This window comes from Haliotis asinina, chromosome 1, assembly GCF_037392515.1.
Source record: "Haliotis asinina isolate JCU_RB_2024 chromosome 1, JCU_Hal_asi_v2, whole genome shotgun sequence".
Lineage (NCBI taxonomy): Eukaryota > Metazoa > Mollusca > Gastropoda > Lepetellida > Haliotidae > Haliotis > Haliotis asinina.
In genome coordinates this window covers 17,768,247-17,788,286 of record NC_090280.1, presented here as the reverse complement: position 1 = coordinate 17,788,286, position 20,040 = coordinate 17,768,247, and the positions used below count along the sequence as shown (strand labels likewise).

At 39.0% G+C, this 20,040-nt stretch overlaps 1 protein-coding gene across 1 annotated transcript; it reads right to left on the bottom strand.

Annotated features, from left to right (window-relative positions):
• Nucleotides 1-657: 657 nt before the first annotated feature.
• Nucleotides 658-13,509, bottom strand: LOC137287708 (uncharacterized). The gene is made up of 8 exons (XM_067820100.1): nucleotides 13,325-13,509; nucleotides 8,155-10,311; nucleotides 7,118-7,214; nucleotides 6,326-6,440; nucleotides 5,847-5,936; nucleotides 5,487-5,622; nucleotides 4,928-5,052; nucleotides 658-4,267 (listed from the first exon to the last, which is right to left on the bottom strand). The coding sequence occupies exons 1-8, from the start codon at nucleotides 13,422-13,424 to the stop codon at nucleotides 4,025-4,027; spliced, it is 3,063 nt and encodes a 1,020-aa protein (XP_067676201.1). The 5' UTR covers nucleotides 13,425-13,509; the 3' UTR covers nucleotides 658-4,024.
• Between the last annotated feature and the right edge of the window lie 6,531 nt (nucleotides 13,510-20,040).

The window sequence follows — 20,040 nt, the reverse complement described above, 5'->3', positions numbered from 1 at the left end:
GTCAACGGTTAAGACATTCCAATATGTACGGACGGACGGACGACCTTGAAAATTAACTGAAGGTCACCAAAATCGACGGGGCCCTGCACCTTCCCTAGATAAAGCTTGCCGTTGTATACGAAGAAAATACAGTGGACGCCTCTTGAGATATCTCGCTGACAAAGTAAAACGCTAAAATCCTCTTGTGACCTTGAGGTGAAGGTGTCAAGATCACCAAATCTAACGGAGATCTTCTTTTCCACTGTGATAAAACTAGATACAAAATATGAATGGAACCTAGTCAGTGGTTCTTAAGATTTTCCAATCCGTACATACGGCCGGACGTACGGATGGACAAAGCCTACTACTATATCCCCTCCTTCGTGCGGCTGGTGATAACAAAAGTTATATAACAGACATGTTATTCCAACAACTGATCTATAATATGTTGTTATACTCCCCTGCCACTTTGATGTATAACATAAATACCACCACTGGTGGTCTATTGAAGTGTGTTTGTGTTTGTGTTTGTGTGAGTAATCACTAACAATACACATACATTTTAGTAATCACTTACTATGCACATACATTTTAATGCGTGTGTGTGTGATGATTCAAAACCTCATAGGCATAAATTATCAAATCACTCCCAAAAAGACACAAACTCAAACAGTGATGTGAAGAAAACTGAAGATGATATTTATTTTTTCCTTTAGACACACCTACTGCTGCATGACAGATCTTAACAACAATGTCTTAACTAATCGCTTATGTACATTAACACACATATGATAATAACAATACAAAATCCCTTAAACAAGTCTTCAGCTATTTACATCATTCATAAAATCTGATTTTAAAAGACAATACATTGATTCAAGGCCACAATACTTCTCACGATATGTTAAAAAAAATCCATATTGATACATGGCAGTCGGGACCTACCTAGGATATTCAGAATTTGTTGACTAGGAGTTTCAAATAGCTTGAATTTTATCACATACACTATTCTAGAATAGCATTCGAATGTCTTTTAACATAATTTGATAAAAATGTAACTCTAAAACTGAGTTTTTGTTGATTCAGTTACCAGCTTAATGAAATACAAGTCATCTTCTCAAAGACATTAAAACAGTCAGCATATATGGACATAAAATTGAAATTCTAAATCTCAATTTTGACCTTTTAACTGATACGTTTTTAACTTCAGTTCCAATAGAGGCCTCTGTGTACGTCCAGATGGATTACAGTACGGGTGTCATGAGATAAATCACTAAAATAGGCCACATAGTGGAACAGTCCATGTAGTTGTACGAGAGTTAACGCCACCCTTTTTTTATTACATACTTTAAATATCCCCCCTTGACTGTACTTTTAGTGCTAGTGGGAAAAAAACATGTATAAACTTTTGCAATTTTTGAAATACTCACAAAAAAAAAGAAAAAAAAAAGAACAATATAAAAATCTACTTCATTGACATTGACTTTCTTACATATTTAGCATTATGGCAAAACAAAATATTAAATACTGAAACAAATAAAATGACAATACCTAGTAAACATGCTGGGTTTTCAAAACCCTTTTGTAACAGGAAAAGGCTGATGGCATATATTTGTTAAACAGTCTACTTGAGGTGAAAGTCACTTAAAAGAAAAAAAGATCTGAAATAGCATTTCCCTTTTTCACCATCTACTGACAGGATTACTGCTGTAAAAATCCATAGATCAAGCAATAAAAAAGTGTGGCCTGTCCACTCTTGTCCTAGCAGTATTTTCAGTCATTTGCTACTATAGTAAAAATATAACAAATGATAAATATTTTCTATTTGTTGTTTAACGCCACACACAGAAAACCGCCAGCAATATGGCGGTGATTATGATGAAGTTGAGGTGAAGTTAGCGCAAAATTTCATGCTGAAATTAATGCTGAAATTAATTAATTAAAAAATCAATTAAAATACAAATACTACAATCCATGCATAATATTGAGTATTTTCAAATTTGAATACATCAACAAATTACTATTAAGTAAATGATTATTGTTATATTTCACAGCAACACAATTAGTAAATTATGTCAAACGTTTCCAGAAAACTGCTACCAATGTTTACCAAATTTTGAAGCATGTTTCACTTTGGGTTTCAACTGTGATAATGTCTTTTGCACCCTGTGAAGGATTAAGTTACTTGCCCATGAAGATACATTTGTAACCACGACAAATTGTTACAACACTAAACACAAATGTTAAACAATAAATCTGCATACAATGGTGTTGATATGAACAAAGGGAGGTAACTCTATGACACTACTGACCACTTCTAAAGTCTGCACATACTCTCAGATGTCACACAGGACAAAACCATTTCTGGGCATCTCATGTTTGTTTCCAGATTAGATTAATATATTTCAGCCACATGACCACAGACTGCAATCAAGCCTGGATCAGACAATCTAGTGATTGACATCATGAGTAAAGTTCTGTGCACTGGGGAAATAAATACATGAACCAACAAAGTGAGTGAGCCTGACCATCTGATCCTGTTTATGACACTGCACTGAAGTATCTCACAAATTGAGATAAATATCTCACTCGGATAAATATTTCACTCATTAAAACATATCCAGTTAAGATCAAAGTTGATCAGACTCAGTTCAGTGATCCTTGAATTCATTGGATCATCTAATGACATCATTCCAATGTCCCAGAAACTCTGGTAACCATAACATCCGCAATGCTGGTTTCTTGATCAGTGTACTACACACAATGTTCATGTACAAATGTCTCTTGTAGGGCTGGCCATCAGAAAAAAGAATACATTTGTAGATAACATTTAACTGAATATCAATCAAATGAATGAATATATACTCATGCAAACGAATAAGGGAACACATGAAAGTACAAGTGTTCCGATATCTTTTCCAGATTTCTTCACCAGCTTTGTATTGATTGCACTGTGGGCACAATTCTGGAAGTACAATGGAACACTTGTACTTTCATATGTTCCCATATTTGTATCCATGATTGGATGTCACATCACTGTTGAGTGATGACATATTTATGCATGATTACTGGCAAAACAGGATCCTGAACACAATTCAGAAGTAGCTCCAAAATAAGGCCAACCTTTGTACAGTACATGAGTAAACTACAAACAATTTCTATCACAAAAGTTAATGTTGATATTTTCAATGACACATCACAAAAGTTAATGTTGATATTTTCAATGACACAGTTCTCATATTGATAAAGATTAATCATTTTTTCATCAACGCTATCTCTGATATTGATCCTTTTAGTTAGCCCTCATCTTTAGCCAACTGTTGAATACATTTGGCTGAAAGAGGCCAGTATCAACATGACATAGTATAAGACACTTTGCTAGTTTGCTGTTGAAGCCTCAAGACTTGGCATGTCATTTATTGGATAGGCATAATGTGAAAAGGTATGAAACAAATTATTTGAAATTAAATTAAATATTAATGAAAAAATAAATTAATGTCAACATAAGAAGTTTTATGACATTATTGCTTGGTATACTACACACTGAATATGAAATTCATGAATTCAGTAGTTTCCAAGCTGATATGAAAAGGGATATGTTTGCTTTAAGCAATAGTTTATTCAGAGATATTTACATGAAAAGGATTACACAGTTTAATGTCTCTTTAGACATCTCTGTTAAAATAGATATGTTACATAGTGTCTTGATTTTCAACAAGTGAGTCAGTGTGTTTGACACATATTTCAGTTGAATTGTATGTTTTCATGATACCCAAGGGAGGCAACCCTGCACAGCGATGAAGGAGTTGTGGCTTTTATGAATAAATGTAATGTTTAAGCTTGAAAAAATTAATCACCTCGATATGATACAGAAAATACAGCCATCTCAAAGATGATAAAAATAGATTCTGTACAAAAATAACAAATTGATAGTATGAACGAAAATGAGCTATACACATGAAGTGACAAAAATGTTTTTGAACTGAAGAGATATATACAATGCAACAGCATAATGACATGAAATAAATTAGCAGGTGTTGTCCGCTCATCTGTGAGAGAGAATACTGCGGTTGTTCGACATTATGGCTGTAAGTTTCTCGTACAGTTTGGGCGGGAACTCTGACTTTCTGCTCTCCATGATCTTGACACACGTGCTTCCGTCGAACGCTTGTGTGCGGAAGTAACACCTGACCTTGGTGATATCGACAAGGTTCAAAAGGGTCTCAATCAAAGTGTAGTCCCTTGTTTCTAGTGCATACATGAAGGCTGTCTTTCCACTCTTTTTGTCCTGGAAAACAGAAACACAAATGTGTTTTATAGTTTGTTGTATAGCCTTGCCCTCGGTAATACAATTCAACTAGATTTCACAGCAGGAAACCTGACCATCCCATCCATTTCATGACCTCTTACGATAAGCAGAAGATCGAAAGAATGCTAAGGGAAGGCCACAAGTATCAGCCTAAAGTCTCATGATTTGATTTAGCCAGGGATCAAGCCATCAACCTTCCACACTCCTACCTGACGGTCAACCCACTAGACCACGGAGAAGTGGTGTTCAGATTAACTGAAATAATGAAAGATTGGTCGCAGTGGACAAACAACCAAGCAGTCAATCGCATTTTCTCATAATCAAGCACAAACAATTTTTCAATCACTGTGACCGAGTTTGAAACACTTGATGATGGAACATGACTTAGAAGTTATCAGGGCCTGAAAACATGTTTAATTCTTTGGAAACTCTCTTCACTTACTGAAAAGTCACAGCTGAATATTTTTTTGGCATGACTTGCTAATCACTAGGCAAGGAGAATTGAACAAACAGCAACATTGACACTTGGCTACTGACGAACTATAAAATAACTGAAATACAATTGAAATACTACTCAAATCAACACTAAACCTCGCTGAGTCCTGCTCTGTTTGAACATATGAAGAATGCAGCTCTCACCTGTGAGTTAGGATCAGCCCCTGCCCTGATGAGGGCTTCAATGATGGGTTTGCTGTCTGTGGGAGCGCCAGTGTCGGGGCGAGGTTGGCCATGCTCAAGGATAGCACAGTGGAGAGCAGTGCAACCTATAGCAAAATATCACACAGAAAGAGTTCAACACTGGATCTGTGAACGGCTATAAACACTTATACAATAAAAATCAAATAACATTAGATAGCTTCATAGATATCGTTCACTACAGTAAATCTGTCTTAGCTTGAAAAATAACATTTGTGATATGAATTGAGTGTTACGTCAGTTCTACTGAGTAGCGTACAAACATATCAGAGATCACTAAATCAAAACGTAAACTAACATTTCATGATTGATCAGTAATGTGGAACAACGCTGACCAATAAAGATCCAACAGAAAGTCCCACAATTCAGAAGTTTGAGTCCAGTGTACATTATTTCTAGCGTAAGAATATGAGAAGACAAAATCTATGGGCACTCTGGATTGACATGATTTGATGAGACTTACTGTCTATGTGAAGGTTTAACATGATTTAATGACACTAACCGTCAGAGTTGAACATGTTGAGATTCAGGTCCTGTGCCCTAAGTAGTGACAGAAGAGTTGCGAGATGATCTTTCCCATTGGACGAGGCACTGTGTATTGCTGCCTTCACTTCCTTCTGTCCGTTTGTAGACGTCCGCTGGAACCAACGTGTTGCAGTGAAATATGTATATCTCTAAAGGGTAAGCTACACTGTATGACATCATTTCCGTATTCATCAATGGAATCTTAATCCCCCAATATTCAAAATGCTTATGCAAACAGCATCAATTTATGATATCAATTCATTAGATTTTCTTAAGACAGCAGGAACATCAAAAATATTTTCAAGATTACTGTGCATGTTGAAAAGATTGTAAATACCTCTGCAAGCAGATTGACATCGGCGCCATACTTGATAAGCATCTCCACCATTTCAGGCTGGTTGGCGCTGACAGCAAGGTATACAGGAGTCTGTGACAGAAATATGCATTGTCTCTGACAGAACTATAAATTGTCAGAACAGAAGCTCAACAGGAACAAGATTGGCTGCAACAGGACCATGCATTGGCTGCCAGTGATGATACAAAAATGTTCTTTGAAATAAAACTTTGAAAATGGGAAGTGTCATATATACTATATGTCTTTAAATGTATATAAGGGTAGGAAATCATGGCAACCAGACATAATAAAGCATTGTTATAGGAATAAAGTTAAACAGTGTCAGTGCTAATTATCTTCCATCTCAGCTAGTTAACTGACAGCTTTAAGTGACAATATCACATGGCCTACAAGACCATCTGATGACCAACATCATGATATGATGACCAACAATACCATGAGAAGCCTGCAACATCTCTCACCTGTCTCTCACTGTTCTGTGTGTCTATCATGGTCTGTAGGTTCTCTCGCACGATCCTCTCCAGAAGCGCCTGCACCATGTACTTATCTGCCTTGCACACAGCCACGTGAAGGTACCTGAAACACATATGCTGTTTCCAAACATTTTGTCCCATGTAGTCCAGGGGCTGCTGTGCAAATCCCATACCTTCACACAGGCTCATAACAGCCTAAGCATCAACTACATGTTAAACAAATTAAATTCTTTACGGCTACGACGTGTAACACAGATATCTGGGACAGGTATCTCAATACCCAGATCACATGATCAGGTGACTAACATATTAAACAGTTTTATATGTTATTCTTTCATGCTTAAAAGGGTGTATTGTCTTTGAAGATTTAGACATAATTTACAGACACCTGTTTTGAATACAATAAATGATTGAGTACTTGAAAAACTTGAAATTTTAGCCTAAGAGCTGAAGAATATATTGCTGTTTCTTACAAATTTTATGTCAGGAATGAACATAACAGGTATCAAAGTAGGGTAGGGTAAGATAGGATGGGGTACACGGGTAGAAAATTCGGAAAACTAACAGAATGTTGCACGACTGGCTTTATTTAGGTAGTTTTGAAACTTGTAGACCTCCAGAACAGAGATGGCAGCATCTATTTTCACCTGAAACCTAAAATAGGGGGGTGAAAGGACAAATTGCATATAAAATCTGCGGAAATAAGTAGATCAGCGGAAATATTGCCATCCCTGCTCGATTCAATTCCAATAGATGTTCCCAAGTTTCAATCCAACTTACGTGTCCCCGTCCTGGTCAGTGCACTTCAGCTCTTCTGCCGTCATGGTTGCCACACATCTACGAGCGATGTTCAACTGATTGATATTTGTTTTGGGAGCTGAAATGAAAAATACTGAGGTTAATACATAATACTTAGAGGTTAGAATTCCTTGTACAGGTTAGAATTCCTTCCTAGAATTCCCTTCAAAGTACCAATGACAGTCAATATAAGATGGTAAAAGTACGGTGGGGTAGCCTAGTGGTTACAGCTTTCACCGGTCAAGGTGAAGATCCAGGTTCAATTCTTCACATAAGTACAATGCATGAAGCCCATTTCTGGTGTCCCCTGCCATGACATTGCTGGAATATTGCTAAAAGCAGCATAAAACTAAACCCAATCAATCAAAACGGTAATGGTACCATCATAGAGCTTTAACTTTAAGTGTACACTTCAGAGATTCTTTTGACATTTGCTTTCAGATTGCAGGAGAAGACCAATTTCCCAAATTGGAATTACATGTTTCTCAAGTCATATTTCACTGCAAAAATTCATGTCAAGGCCTTTAAGATTTTGCTTCAGTGAAATTTGAACAGAACAACCATTGCAATCAAAGATTTTTGTCCAAAGTCACATTGGTGATTTCATTTGTTTGTTGTTTAACCAGCATTCAGCAATATGGCCAGGTCTGTAAATAACCAAGTCTGGGTCAGACAGTTCAGTGATGAATATCAGCATGAATCTACAAAACTGAGATACAATCACATGAGACAACCACGTCAGCAAGTCTGACCATCATATCTTATTAGTCACCTCTTATGAAAGCAAGGAGTTCTGAAAACCCAATTCTGAAAACCCAGATCTTCATGGATACATGGGTGAGATTCACAATTTATGACAATTTGCCATGTTAATGGCAAAAGGCCTCATATCATACACTGGAGATATAAGACAGTCTTAGGACTACAATCTCTTTGCAAATCAAGTTGAAAGTATCTGTGACAAAACCCTAAAGGTCACTCCATCTTTTCTACAAAAGACAAAACTTTTGAACACTTACTTGAAGGTTGAGCCTTGTTAGAACTCTGTGACATCTGACCGCTTGTAATGGGAGACACTTGACAAGATGGCTGTGCTGGTTTGGGTGCTGTCACAGTCTTAGGAGACGAATTCACAGTCACGTTTCTTGAGTCAGAAGAAGCTATCCCTGGAACAGGATTCGGTTGAATCTTTGGGCGTATTGATCTAAAGGTGGGTGTCTTCTTTGCTGGTGGTTGAGGGGGTGATGCAACAAACACAATTTGGGGAGCAGCTGGTATCACGAGGATCTGACCAGTAGTGACGGGAGACTGGGTCGAAACCTTCATCTTCTGAGAATTGATGACGTTTGGGGCGACAGATATGGGAACTCCTGCTGTACTAGGAGGCTGCTTCACTAACAGAACTGGTGTGCTTGTGGTAGGAATTTGACGCTGAATTTGGTTGGGCTGGACGCTAGCTACTGGGACACTCTTCTTTAGACCAGACTGACCAGTAGCTGGCAGTTTCTGTTGCAGGGGAACAGGTGCTTGTTTTTGAACTGGCAGCACCGGTTCTTGGATAACTTTCTTTTGTTTCTTCTTGTGTTCATCCACATAAAGATCCAACCCAATAGTTTCAATAACATCCAGAAATTTCTCCAAATTGTTATCGATATAATTGCTATTCTGACTAGTTTGTTTTCCTTGGTCCACTGCAGGTGTCTGCAAGTATCCAGTCTGATGTATTGGGTTCACTGCTACGCCTGGAACTTGATACTCCAAGCCCTGGTAGGCCATGTTACTCTGATAGCTTGGCACCTGGTGGCTATACCCTTGACTGGTCTGTACTGGCTGACTACAGCTTGTTGGAGTGGGAGGGTGTCTGGAGCTGGTGTCATATAAGTCAATATTCGACTCATACCCCATCGTGGAGCTCCTGGGACTTCCAATATCAATGGCAGATCCCGGACTTGAAGCAGACGTCATGCACGCACCACTGTCAACAGAAGGAGGTGGAGAGTACATGGTCTGCTCTGTAGGGGAATCCTGGATCTCACTGTATGGGCTGTATGGACTGCTGGCTCCCTCACTGATGTACCCCTCGCTGGCTGAATCCTCTGCAGAGAAACTTGTTCGGGTTTCTCCTCCTTTTGGGTGCCGAATGTTCTCCAGTACTTGGTTGACATTGACTTGGGTCTGGTCCAAATACGATCCATGGACCAGCTGGGGATTTGGGTGTGTAATGTTGTTCTGGTAACCCTGCTGAAGAGAGTATTGGGGGATGTTTGTAAGCATGTCTGGATCCTTATAAGCCTCATCACCCTGACTCAGCAAATTAAGGATGTCAAATTCTCCTGAATTTGCGGTGTCTCCGCACTGGAAACTGGGTATCAGCGACTCTATATCTGGACTGTTTACTGTCACTTGGCCACCAGAAAAGCTCTTTGTAGAAACAACATTTGAGAAAGTCAGATTTGAAGGTGATGTCTTGGATGGGTCACTCAGATTGTTGAATGGCTCAACAGGCTTTGTATACTTGTATGGTTGCTGGTCAAATTCATCACGGGATCGTTTCGTCGCTTCTTTTTGGTAGCCACTCATTGTTGGCCGCTGCTGGCACACTATGTTGTTGTTGTACAGTTGAGGAACTTGGCTGTAATTTCCAGTTACCTGGCCATAGAGTTGTCGGTTGACGCTCACTGGGTAGTTCTTACCGGCGAGATGGTCATATCGGTCAACATGTGGATTGTGATTGGCTGGATTCCCTCCCATGGGGCCTCTCTCTTTTGGCTTCTCGGTTTGGGCTTCTTGTTGCTTTCGTTTTTCAACCTCTTCCAGCGTAGTGATTTCAGATTCATATATTTCCGTGTACTGCTCACCATCATCCAAGCCTGGTTTCTCATCTAATCTCACATTGGAGATTTTGCTACTCAGGTCATCGACTTCTGTCCCTGGTTTTATTTCAGATGTAGATTTCATCTTGTCGGAAATTGTGACCTTGGAGAAGGCACTGACCAGTGAATCAGGGGTCTTTCCTTTTGTGTCATCGTCAGAATCAGAGAGGCCATTTTCGACTGGCTGTGGAACACTAAGTGTTTGTGACATTTTGTTATTGTGTCTGTTCATCTGTGAGTTACCTCCCTTTGGTGATGGTTCCTCATCTACTTCTCCGTTCCGATCAGTTAAAAGGGGCTTTCCTGCAACAGATCAAAGAAAGATCATGTCAGTTTGTTCTATTCATTGGTTTATGATTACGCTTCAAGTGGAATATGTCAAATGGCTATAAAACTTGGAATCATGACCTAAGTAATATGCAAATTTGGTCACTTCCAAGAAAATACAGTGAAACATGTCTAAACCCGCACATCTCATTAACATATAAATTTGGTCACCTCCAAAAAATACAGTGAGACCTCTCTGAATCAGCACTCCATATGAATATAATGCCAGTTTAGATAGGATGCCAGATTAGACAGTGACAATCAGATAATGAAACATGGCTGCCATTTACACTCGTCTGTTTCTTTATCTCTATAATGCCTTTGATCTATTTATTCACTCTCTGACACTTATCATTCCCTTGAAAACAGCTTTGCAATCCCCCAATGTTCAATGAGCATAATCGCGGTAATCCTACAAGTGTTGGATTCAGCACATTGTCACAACTTCCTGATTGTCTAATGTGCCAAGAAGAGTATATTGGATTAACAGAGGATTAATTAGTGTATTGGATTATGGGATTATTATGGGTGCTTGATTGGATTTTCATACTGATATGATACAGACAGTGTTAATTACCGTCATTTCTTGTTGGAACTGGAAAGTCATGTCAGGATGCAGAATAGACAAGTGCCAGATTAAACAATGTTACAATGATCACAAAACTGTTGTGAAATGGCAGGAGCAAACTTTTATGCCTGATTAGACAGGTGTTGGTGTCGCAGGATTCACAGTCAATCCAGACACGGACATAAGGCTATTTCATTTATCAACAATTGACTAATATTCCTAAATCAGGATGAGGCTTAAAGCAGCAAGTTGATTCTATTACTTATAGATAAATAAGAACTAGAATCCGTACTTCACTGAGAACATGTAATCTCAAATATAACTAAACATAATGTACAGGTTCTAGTACCTATTTATAAAGTACTGATTCTAGTATGCATAGATACATAAATACTTGAATCTGTACTTTACTGAAATGTGTAATCCCAAATATAACTAAACATACAGTACACATTCTAAAATATTCTTTCCTTGTGTAAAAACAACTTAACGTATTTAATGAAGCACACTTATAACAGATGGATTGTAGTGACTAACAAGATGAATAAATAAGTACTAGAATCTGTAGAATAGATGACTAGAATCTGTGCTTTACTGAGAACATGCACCCCCAAATATTACATGTGTTAATTTGTCAGCCTGACACATGGGTACAGTGTGTGACGCCTCCGTGAACTGAGTATGTTTAACCTACTTTTATGAATGACATTACAATAACATAACTGCCTCGATTGTAAGGATAGCATAATACAATTCTTAAGTCAATATTTATAACACACAAACACAGAATAATAAAGGTAGAGCTGGTTTGATATGAAATAAAGTTTAACGCTTTGAACACAGACAGTGTAAAATCAAGCAAAAAAGTTTGAAGTTTCAAATTTTATTACTGTCCTGCTGTGCCTAAACAACATTTAGGCATTAAACATTTAAACATAACAATATTTCTCTCATATTTTAGCCTGTTGCATACAATAAACTGAAGGACATTTGGATAATAACTAGTCTATGAAATGAATTCATTTTACATATAAAACAAAGTTCTTAATAAAAAATATATATGTATGTGTGTGTGTGTGTGTGTGTGTGTGTGTGTGTGTGTGTGTGTGTGTGTGTGTGTGTGTGTGTGTGTGTGTGTGTGTGTGTGTGTGTGTGTGTGTGTGTACATATATAAACATATACAGGGACTTTCTTAGATATGTTCGTATTTGGATCCATGACTGAATAATAAAAAGAACATCATGTTTGCATATAAAACCCTCCATGAAATCTAAATGAGGAGAGTGGATATCCCCTAAAATTGGGTGTATTATTTAACATTATTGAAATGTCAGCTTTTAACAATATTGAAAGTTGAGAACAGCTGATTTGAAGCATTACTCTGGAACCAATACATACTGCTACTGCTGTGACCTCATCAGAATGTGAATATTCCGTATTCGACGTTATTCTCAATATCCACAAATAAAATCATGTCATAACTCCTATCAGTTTGTTACCAGTCCAAAGCCAACAAAACAGTCTATTGTTCTGTCGGCAAATCTGATGCGCAAATTACATCGGATAAAATTGTCAACACATCGTCACGAGCTGGCCTTGGCTGCCTGCTCTTGCATACGATATGTGACAAACTTTCTCTTAAGACCATGGTGGTTATCTCCCACATACCTGCTAAGCAGTGATATCTAACGGTACTCTTGTCGGCTGGTTATTTCTGCTGCGATGTCTGCAGGATTACGCTCAGCCAGATGAAATAACAATGGCGGACATTGTATACACGGTGAACTCTCCTTAGCTATGCATGAGCTGTCACACTGGCTGTGTCAACAGCGGATACATTGGGCCTGGCTTTTTAGCCGACATGTAGGTCAAACGGTAACAGGCATGACGCAGTAATCACGTGACCAGCTGTCAACCATGGGAGATATATGGTGGTTACTCCCGACCGGGCTGTGGCTGGTTCTGTAGTTTACCAATGATTGCCTTATTCTAATCGAACTATTTTCAAACGAAACGATACGCTTTTAATTTAAGTCTAGTTCTTAACTTCTGTACGACTGAAAACCAACTGATATCGCTAAATCAGCTGTCACTCAAAATAGATCGCTATCACAGATATATAAAAATGTCATGACATTAAATATAATATTGGTCGTTCACAACATACAATACGGATCATACGATTAAAAATGTCGTAACTGTGAAAGGATGTGGATATGAAACTGCGAAACTGTTTCCTTCTTTTCATGCCGACTTGACATATTTAATCGTGTACATTGATAACAGATGGATTGTAGTGACCAGCCTGGTGAACAAAAGTATGTAAAATATATGCAGAGCGAGGAACGCAAAGTGGAACTGCTCCTTGTCCCGAGGTAACAGCTCAAGGCGGAAACATGGAAAAAGTCGACTAATACTGACCTGTTGAAATTATGTTGTCCAGTTTCTTGTCCACGTCAGTGACATCACACGCCCCGTCCTCTTCAACATCGTCAGGCAACTCACCTGACGTGAACTTCATCGTGAAACGTGTAATCCTGGAATCACAACTTGTTGAACGATCCTTACTGTTGTGCTCACAAGTTGAAGAATCAGAAATGGAACTGATATGGCAACCCGGAAGACGAATCCGATTGGCTATGTCGTCACGAGAAGAGAAAAGGGGAATCCCCTAATTATAGACACGAGTTTCCGTCAGTCCAATCAAATCACTCCGTTTACGTCAACGCGACCACTGACGATTTAATGTATGCCGTATACCCACCAATGAGAAATGAGAACTGTATGTTATTGAAATAATCTCTCAGCTGCAGTGTCGAAGCGGTATTTTCTAAAAGGAAATACCCAACCAGCGATATATTCTACACTCCAAAAACAGTGGTCGATAATGGCGATGAATAAGCCACCCTTTTCCAATACAATATAATGTATACGTAATATACAATCAAACCTACTTCCATCTTATCAGAGTACATGTATTATACTACGGGCGATAATTAGGACTGTGAATGCTTTTGCTGAGTCTATTCCTCTGTATAAAGGAATGCAGTTTAACAAGTATACATTTATTTTGTTTAAACCACAGTTATCAATTATGTATATATAATTAATTAACCACTAGGTTATATATAAATATATAACATAAATTGCGATTTTATGTTGCAACCTGCAACCTTTTATCCTAACTTACAATTGTTTCGAAATACATATATGTAATTGTGCGCTGGCACTGATAATGAAAGATATGTATTTATAGCTCTTGAAGCTTTCATAAATTATTCAGTTACGACTGCCCGTATGCAGCTGGAATGAGTTAGTGAGTTAGTATGAAGTTCGCGGAATATCACGGCGGTGGACACCAGAAATGGGTTTCACACATTGTACCCATGTGGGGCATCGAACCGGGGTCTTCGGCGTGAAGAGCGAACGCCTAACCACAAGGCTACCCGATTCCCTGTATGCAAGCAGACAATATAACAAAGGGAGACAGCACCGCACACAGAACTGCTGTTCCTTGACGACTGGGTTATCTGTGTTGTGAAATCAGACACTGAGATAAGTGTCTTTCTGGGCTGCCTGCTGTTGAACGTACAGAAGATTAACACTAGCAGAAAGATAATGTTATGCAACTCCAAACTCCACATGTTTGAACAATGACAAGATAAATGGGACACTCCTGATCGAACAACCGCAGTAACTGAAAACCCCGTGTCAAGGTCACAGACCCATTTGTCCCGACTTGTCTTCTTAAAGGCATTGTCCAAATAATGAGTCGGCTTAAATGTATTCATGAACAAAATTGGTATACCGAACAGATTACTTCAAAATGGCACCGAATCCACGTCACGTTATACGCACACTTCAAAATATCATTGTCAAGGTTGCTGAGTTTAAATGTAATTATAATTAAAATGTTTAGATTAGTAATCGCTTAGTCGAAATATTTTAAACACCAGTTACGCATTGAAACTGGAAGGTGTTACAATATGGATAGAAATGATCGATTATGTTTACAGTGAGAGCGTGAGTCAGTTTAGTTTGTGTGTGTGTACATGCTACTTCATAAACATCATCATAACAACCCTTAGCAGTAAATTATGAACGGCCCCTTAGCATCACATTTCAAGGGAGGACTTTTTAGTATTAATTAGTTATAACTTAAGCATGTTGAAAACACTCAAATCATTTTGACTTTTTGTTACATTTTGACTGGACTGTGTTGTTGTTATTTTTTTTAAGAATTAATTTGTTGCCATCTTTCCTGTCAGACAGACCTGTATTCCGACTCCCATTGTAGGGAAAACCACGAACAGGATGTGCCGGGCGTAGGACACACCCACTGGTTGACCTTGAATTCTGTTTGCCTTGAGACAGAATATCCGCTTATTAATTACTGTTTTTGTGTATTTGTCTATTGTGTGTTGTATTGCCATCTACAGATGTTATGAGCTAATTCCCAAGTGTTTGCAAGGTTACGGAAGGGACGAGTGGTGACAAAAAGTAACAAAACCATTCGTCACTAACTCCTTTTATTCCGTGAGGTTACGGAAAGAGGCGAGTGGTGACTGAGCCTGACTATCAGTGGCTTCCGTAAGCGTCAGTTGTACCTCGGACTCTTCACGGGGCTGAATGATGATCATCGTCACAGTGAGCGAGTGTAGATTTACGCCGCTTTTAGCAATATTCTAGCAATATCACGGCTGGGCTTCACACATTGTACACATGTAGGGAATCGAACCTGGGTACTCTGCGTGACGAGCGAACGCTTTAACCACGTGCTCTAGTCTCTATGCTAACTGAAAATATACGCTCTCATAAAATGGAGATAAAAGTCGCACTGAGTTGCGTGATAACTTTCACAAGAGGTCGAGGTGAGAATGAAGGATTTTACGAAGGGAGACGATGTGTTACCATGTTTCGCATATTAATAAGTGTACCACATTTGGTCTATCTGTTATATATAGAATTAACCTCCATTAAAATTCCAATTGTTTAAACTTGAGTTGCATTAAATGTAGTGATGATAAATGCTGGAATCGTTTTGTAAATACCTTTCGACCTTTATTTTGTAAATAACTGTCGACGTCTCTTTTGTAAATAACCGAGTGCAGTCGACTTTTCTTTTGTAAATAAGTTGACTACAGCCGACTTTTCTTTTCTAAATAGACTAATTACAGTTGATTACTCCTTTGTTAATAAGTTGATTGCTGTCTATTTTTCCTTTGTATATAATTCTCGACTATTTTCTTGTAAATAGCTGTCGGTATTTCTTTTGTAAATAAACTCATTGCAGTCGACTATTATAAGTTATCACATCGTGTCGAGGGAAATATCAGTCCCGATAATATTCCCGGTTGTATTCCCCGAGCCGTAAGTCGGGAGTCGGTTGGATTGCTGTTCTGTTCCACACACTGCATGTACACACGATGCAATGGCTTCTCAGACAGCTTCTCCACAAAGGACCGACTTTGGGCAGACACGGTAAAGGACTTCACCTGGTTTACTCCCATCACTGTACCGTCCACCAGTACATGGTCACCAACGAAATCAGCCTCAAATTTCAGATTGTGTCCAACAACCTTGGCACGCATAAAATAGCTGTGAAATTCCTTGCTTTCATCGTGTGTCTTGACGTGCATCACCAGAGGATCATCCGATAAATAAATATGGGCTATCATGAAGTGCCTCTACATTAATCAAACCCCGACCTCCTGAATTGACTGGTATATATAAACGATTAAGAGAGGAACGAGGGTGGTGTGCACTGTTATTGGACATGATCCTTCTGGTCAGGCGGTCAAGACTCTGGATGTCTTGTTTTGTTCAATCAGTCTGGAGCTTGTCTCGAACATGCATTCCAAGATAGGTGTATGCCTGACCTTCTACAAGATGCTCAATAATTCCCCCCCCCCTTGTATCCTGACCGATCCATCATTGGTTACCTTGCCACGTTTCAAATGAAGAGTATTACATTTGTCGAGTCCTAGTGTCATGCCGATATCATTAGAGATGGACTCGACAAGAAGAACCTGACCTTTCAAATTGGTCTCTCCTTTGGCATGGCGCTCGAGGTCATCCATGCACACTAGACGATTAAGAGGTGTTGGGGATCTGTGCTGAGGAGGTCCGGGGTTGTAGCCTCCTCCCTACTGAGCAGAAAACTCAAAGGATTTAGAGACAAACAAAAAAACAACAACAAATGACTAAAGGAGTCCCCCTGGAAAATTCCCCCTTCTGATTGGAATAGATTCCGAAGTCTGCACTTACCCTTGGGAGTACATCTCAAGTTGAGTCGACCAGCAACTCATTAAAGACTTGAGTAAATCAAGTAGTCGCTCAGGGAGGTCAATACACTGAAGAGACTTCAGAATCCATTCGTGAGGGACAGAGTCGTATGCTTTTTTGTAGTCAGTCCAGCACATGGAACCTCTTCTAAAATCATTTTCTGTACAAGAAGTTGATCTTTGCACCACCAGCATCCCTTTCTCGTCCTCTTCTGCTCTCTGTAAATTATCTCATTGGAAGAGCACTAAGATGACACGAGGTTTGTCAAACACCCTGTGGATAATTTGTATTGTTTATTCAAACATGTGATAGGGCGGAAGTTTTGGGGATCAGTCAAGTCTCCTCCTTTCTTGGGGAGAAGTATTGTGCGACCTTTGCAGAACTATGGAGGAACATCACTTGAGTCCACAAGAGAATTGAAACAGTGAAGAAGTGGTGCTTGGACACAGGGAAACAGTTTCCAATACCGGTTTCCAAAGCCACCAGGCCCTGGCGCTGTATTAGATTTGGACTTTTTAATGACACGTTTCAGGCAATCTGGTGAAATGTAACAGACAAACGACCTGGTTACTTTCTCATGCATTGCATTGTAATAATCACTGACCCAAGGTACCTCCAGGTTACAGTTGCCGGGTACAGAAAATAACTCTTTCCAGAACCTTTCATTGGCATCCATGGGAGGCCATTTATCATGCGTACCTTCACCACTTGATTCAAGTTGCCTGTAGAATTGCGTTTCATTATTTTTAAAAAGTCTATTTTGTTTAATAGATTTGTTTTCTTTTCCCATTTTTTCTTTCTTTCTGTCTAAACTTTTAATTTTGACTTACGGGAATCGAAGATTTGGAGAAGTACCTTTTCTTTTGTTGTCTTGTACTGTAATTTTAATTTTCTCCAAATAGCCTTTGTCGTTTAGACATGGAATTCCCTGATCATGTTAATTTCAGGCACAGCTCTATCCAGGATATATATTTTCTTGTTAATGTTCATTTTACTTTGAACCGTTTTTTCTTTGGTCTATTGTTGTTAGCAGTAGAAGACGTTTCTTCGGAAACCATGTGAAGTTCCTCCAAAGTTCGCGCGGCAGCATAGACACAACAATTAATTTCATGTAATGAACAGTCCGCAGAGAGTTTCATAGAAATATTGTCATTTAATAAATCAATTTCATTTTTTTTGGAAAAGATATATTTGTTTGTTCGACTGGCCTCCGTTTTTCAAAAGGTATAACAGATATTTCATCGTAAATAGAGTGAAACAAAACATACACAGGGTTTTCGGAAAGATCAGCAACTGAAGAAGAGGAAGAGTGAGGGTCCAAAATTTCGGGGCCAATTGGCTCTACGCCGGAAGAGTTTGTTTCGGGGAGAAGAAAGAGGTTCACACGGTCGTCCATAAGAAGTTTTGGGTCTGCTGCCACTTGAACATTTTGTTCTCCCAAAGGTTCCTGACGGGCACCAGTTGTGGGTTGAACCGGCCAACGGCGTATGAGATTTTTAAGCCTCCGGAGTTGGTCTCGGAGACTTTGCTCCGTCAGGTAAGCATACATGGGCATGGCATTTTCCCTATGCAACTTTAGCGATTAGCCCTTGATGCGTGGATTATCAGGCCATCCTGTCGCTGTCTCACACTCTAGTAGCGTGGATTTGAGATGTTTTGACCAAGATATTCATGGTCGGGTTCTGTGCCTTCCCCTGGGACAAGTCCAATCTATAGTATGGTTGGTTTGACTACGGGGGGAAGGTTGACTGGGCTGCGGAAGTGATTGTTATTATTATTATCATTTATTTATTTTTGTTACATAAACTGATAGCAGTCGTTTTTTCTTTTGTAAATAACTGTTGATTTTCCTTTGTAAATAAACTGATTATTGGTGACCTTTCTTTTTTTTTCAACCATCAACCATTCACAAATTGAATCTGCTTTCATCTGTTAGGAGCACACGAGACCATTGACGTTGGTCCCAGCGGCCATGATGTGTCAACAGCGTGACGTGGTTTCAGCGGTGATTCAGCGGTGCGTCAGACGTCAATGACCAGTGCTCTTAGATACCTTTGCATTGTAAACATTGAAGTGTTCTGTCTGAAAATCGTCACCGTTAATGTATCTGTTACGTAAAGCAGTGAGAATCAAATACCTATTGCCTGTTATGACTTTTGGGCGACCTGGTCGCCATGCATATTCCACAGATCCATTGGCTTGAACTCACTGCCACAATAGCACTCTGACTAAAAACCATTAAAGCGGACAGCAACCTGTCGCTGAGTTTGACCTGATTAAGAAGACATATAGCCTGACCCCTTTCAGCTAGTGTAGAAGAAACCCTTGTCATATTAAGTTGTGATTTCAAACAGGTACCTGAACAGAGAACATCAGTGGCAAAACACCAGTGCATGGGTATTGTCCCCCATTTTCCATGGACAGAACGACTAGCAAGTGCAAATTATTGATACTATGTGGCTGGTAATGAAAAATAATGTCATTTGCAACAGAATGTGTCGGACGTGAAAGAACGTACTAGTGGCATTTCAACGGCCTGATGTGTTTTGCATACTGTGAAGAAAGCTTGTATAACTTTCATTTGTGTATATTTCAATCCAAAACGAAGATTTTACAGCTAGTAAGAATTAGCGTTACCAATAGCTTGACCCTTCATCAATGACGCCGAGTATATATATGTATGTGCGTGCATGTCTGTCTATGTATGAGAAAATCTCATACATTACATCTGATACCTGACTGAATACGCTGTGGTGTTGGTTATGCGAAGCAACGGAATGATCTGCAGCAGAAAATCCAATTGTTTAAACTTGAGTTGTATGTATGTATGTATGTATGTATGTATGTATGTA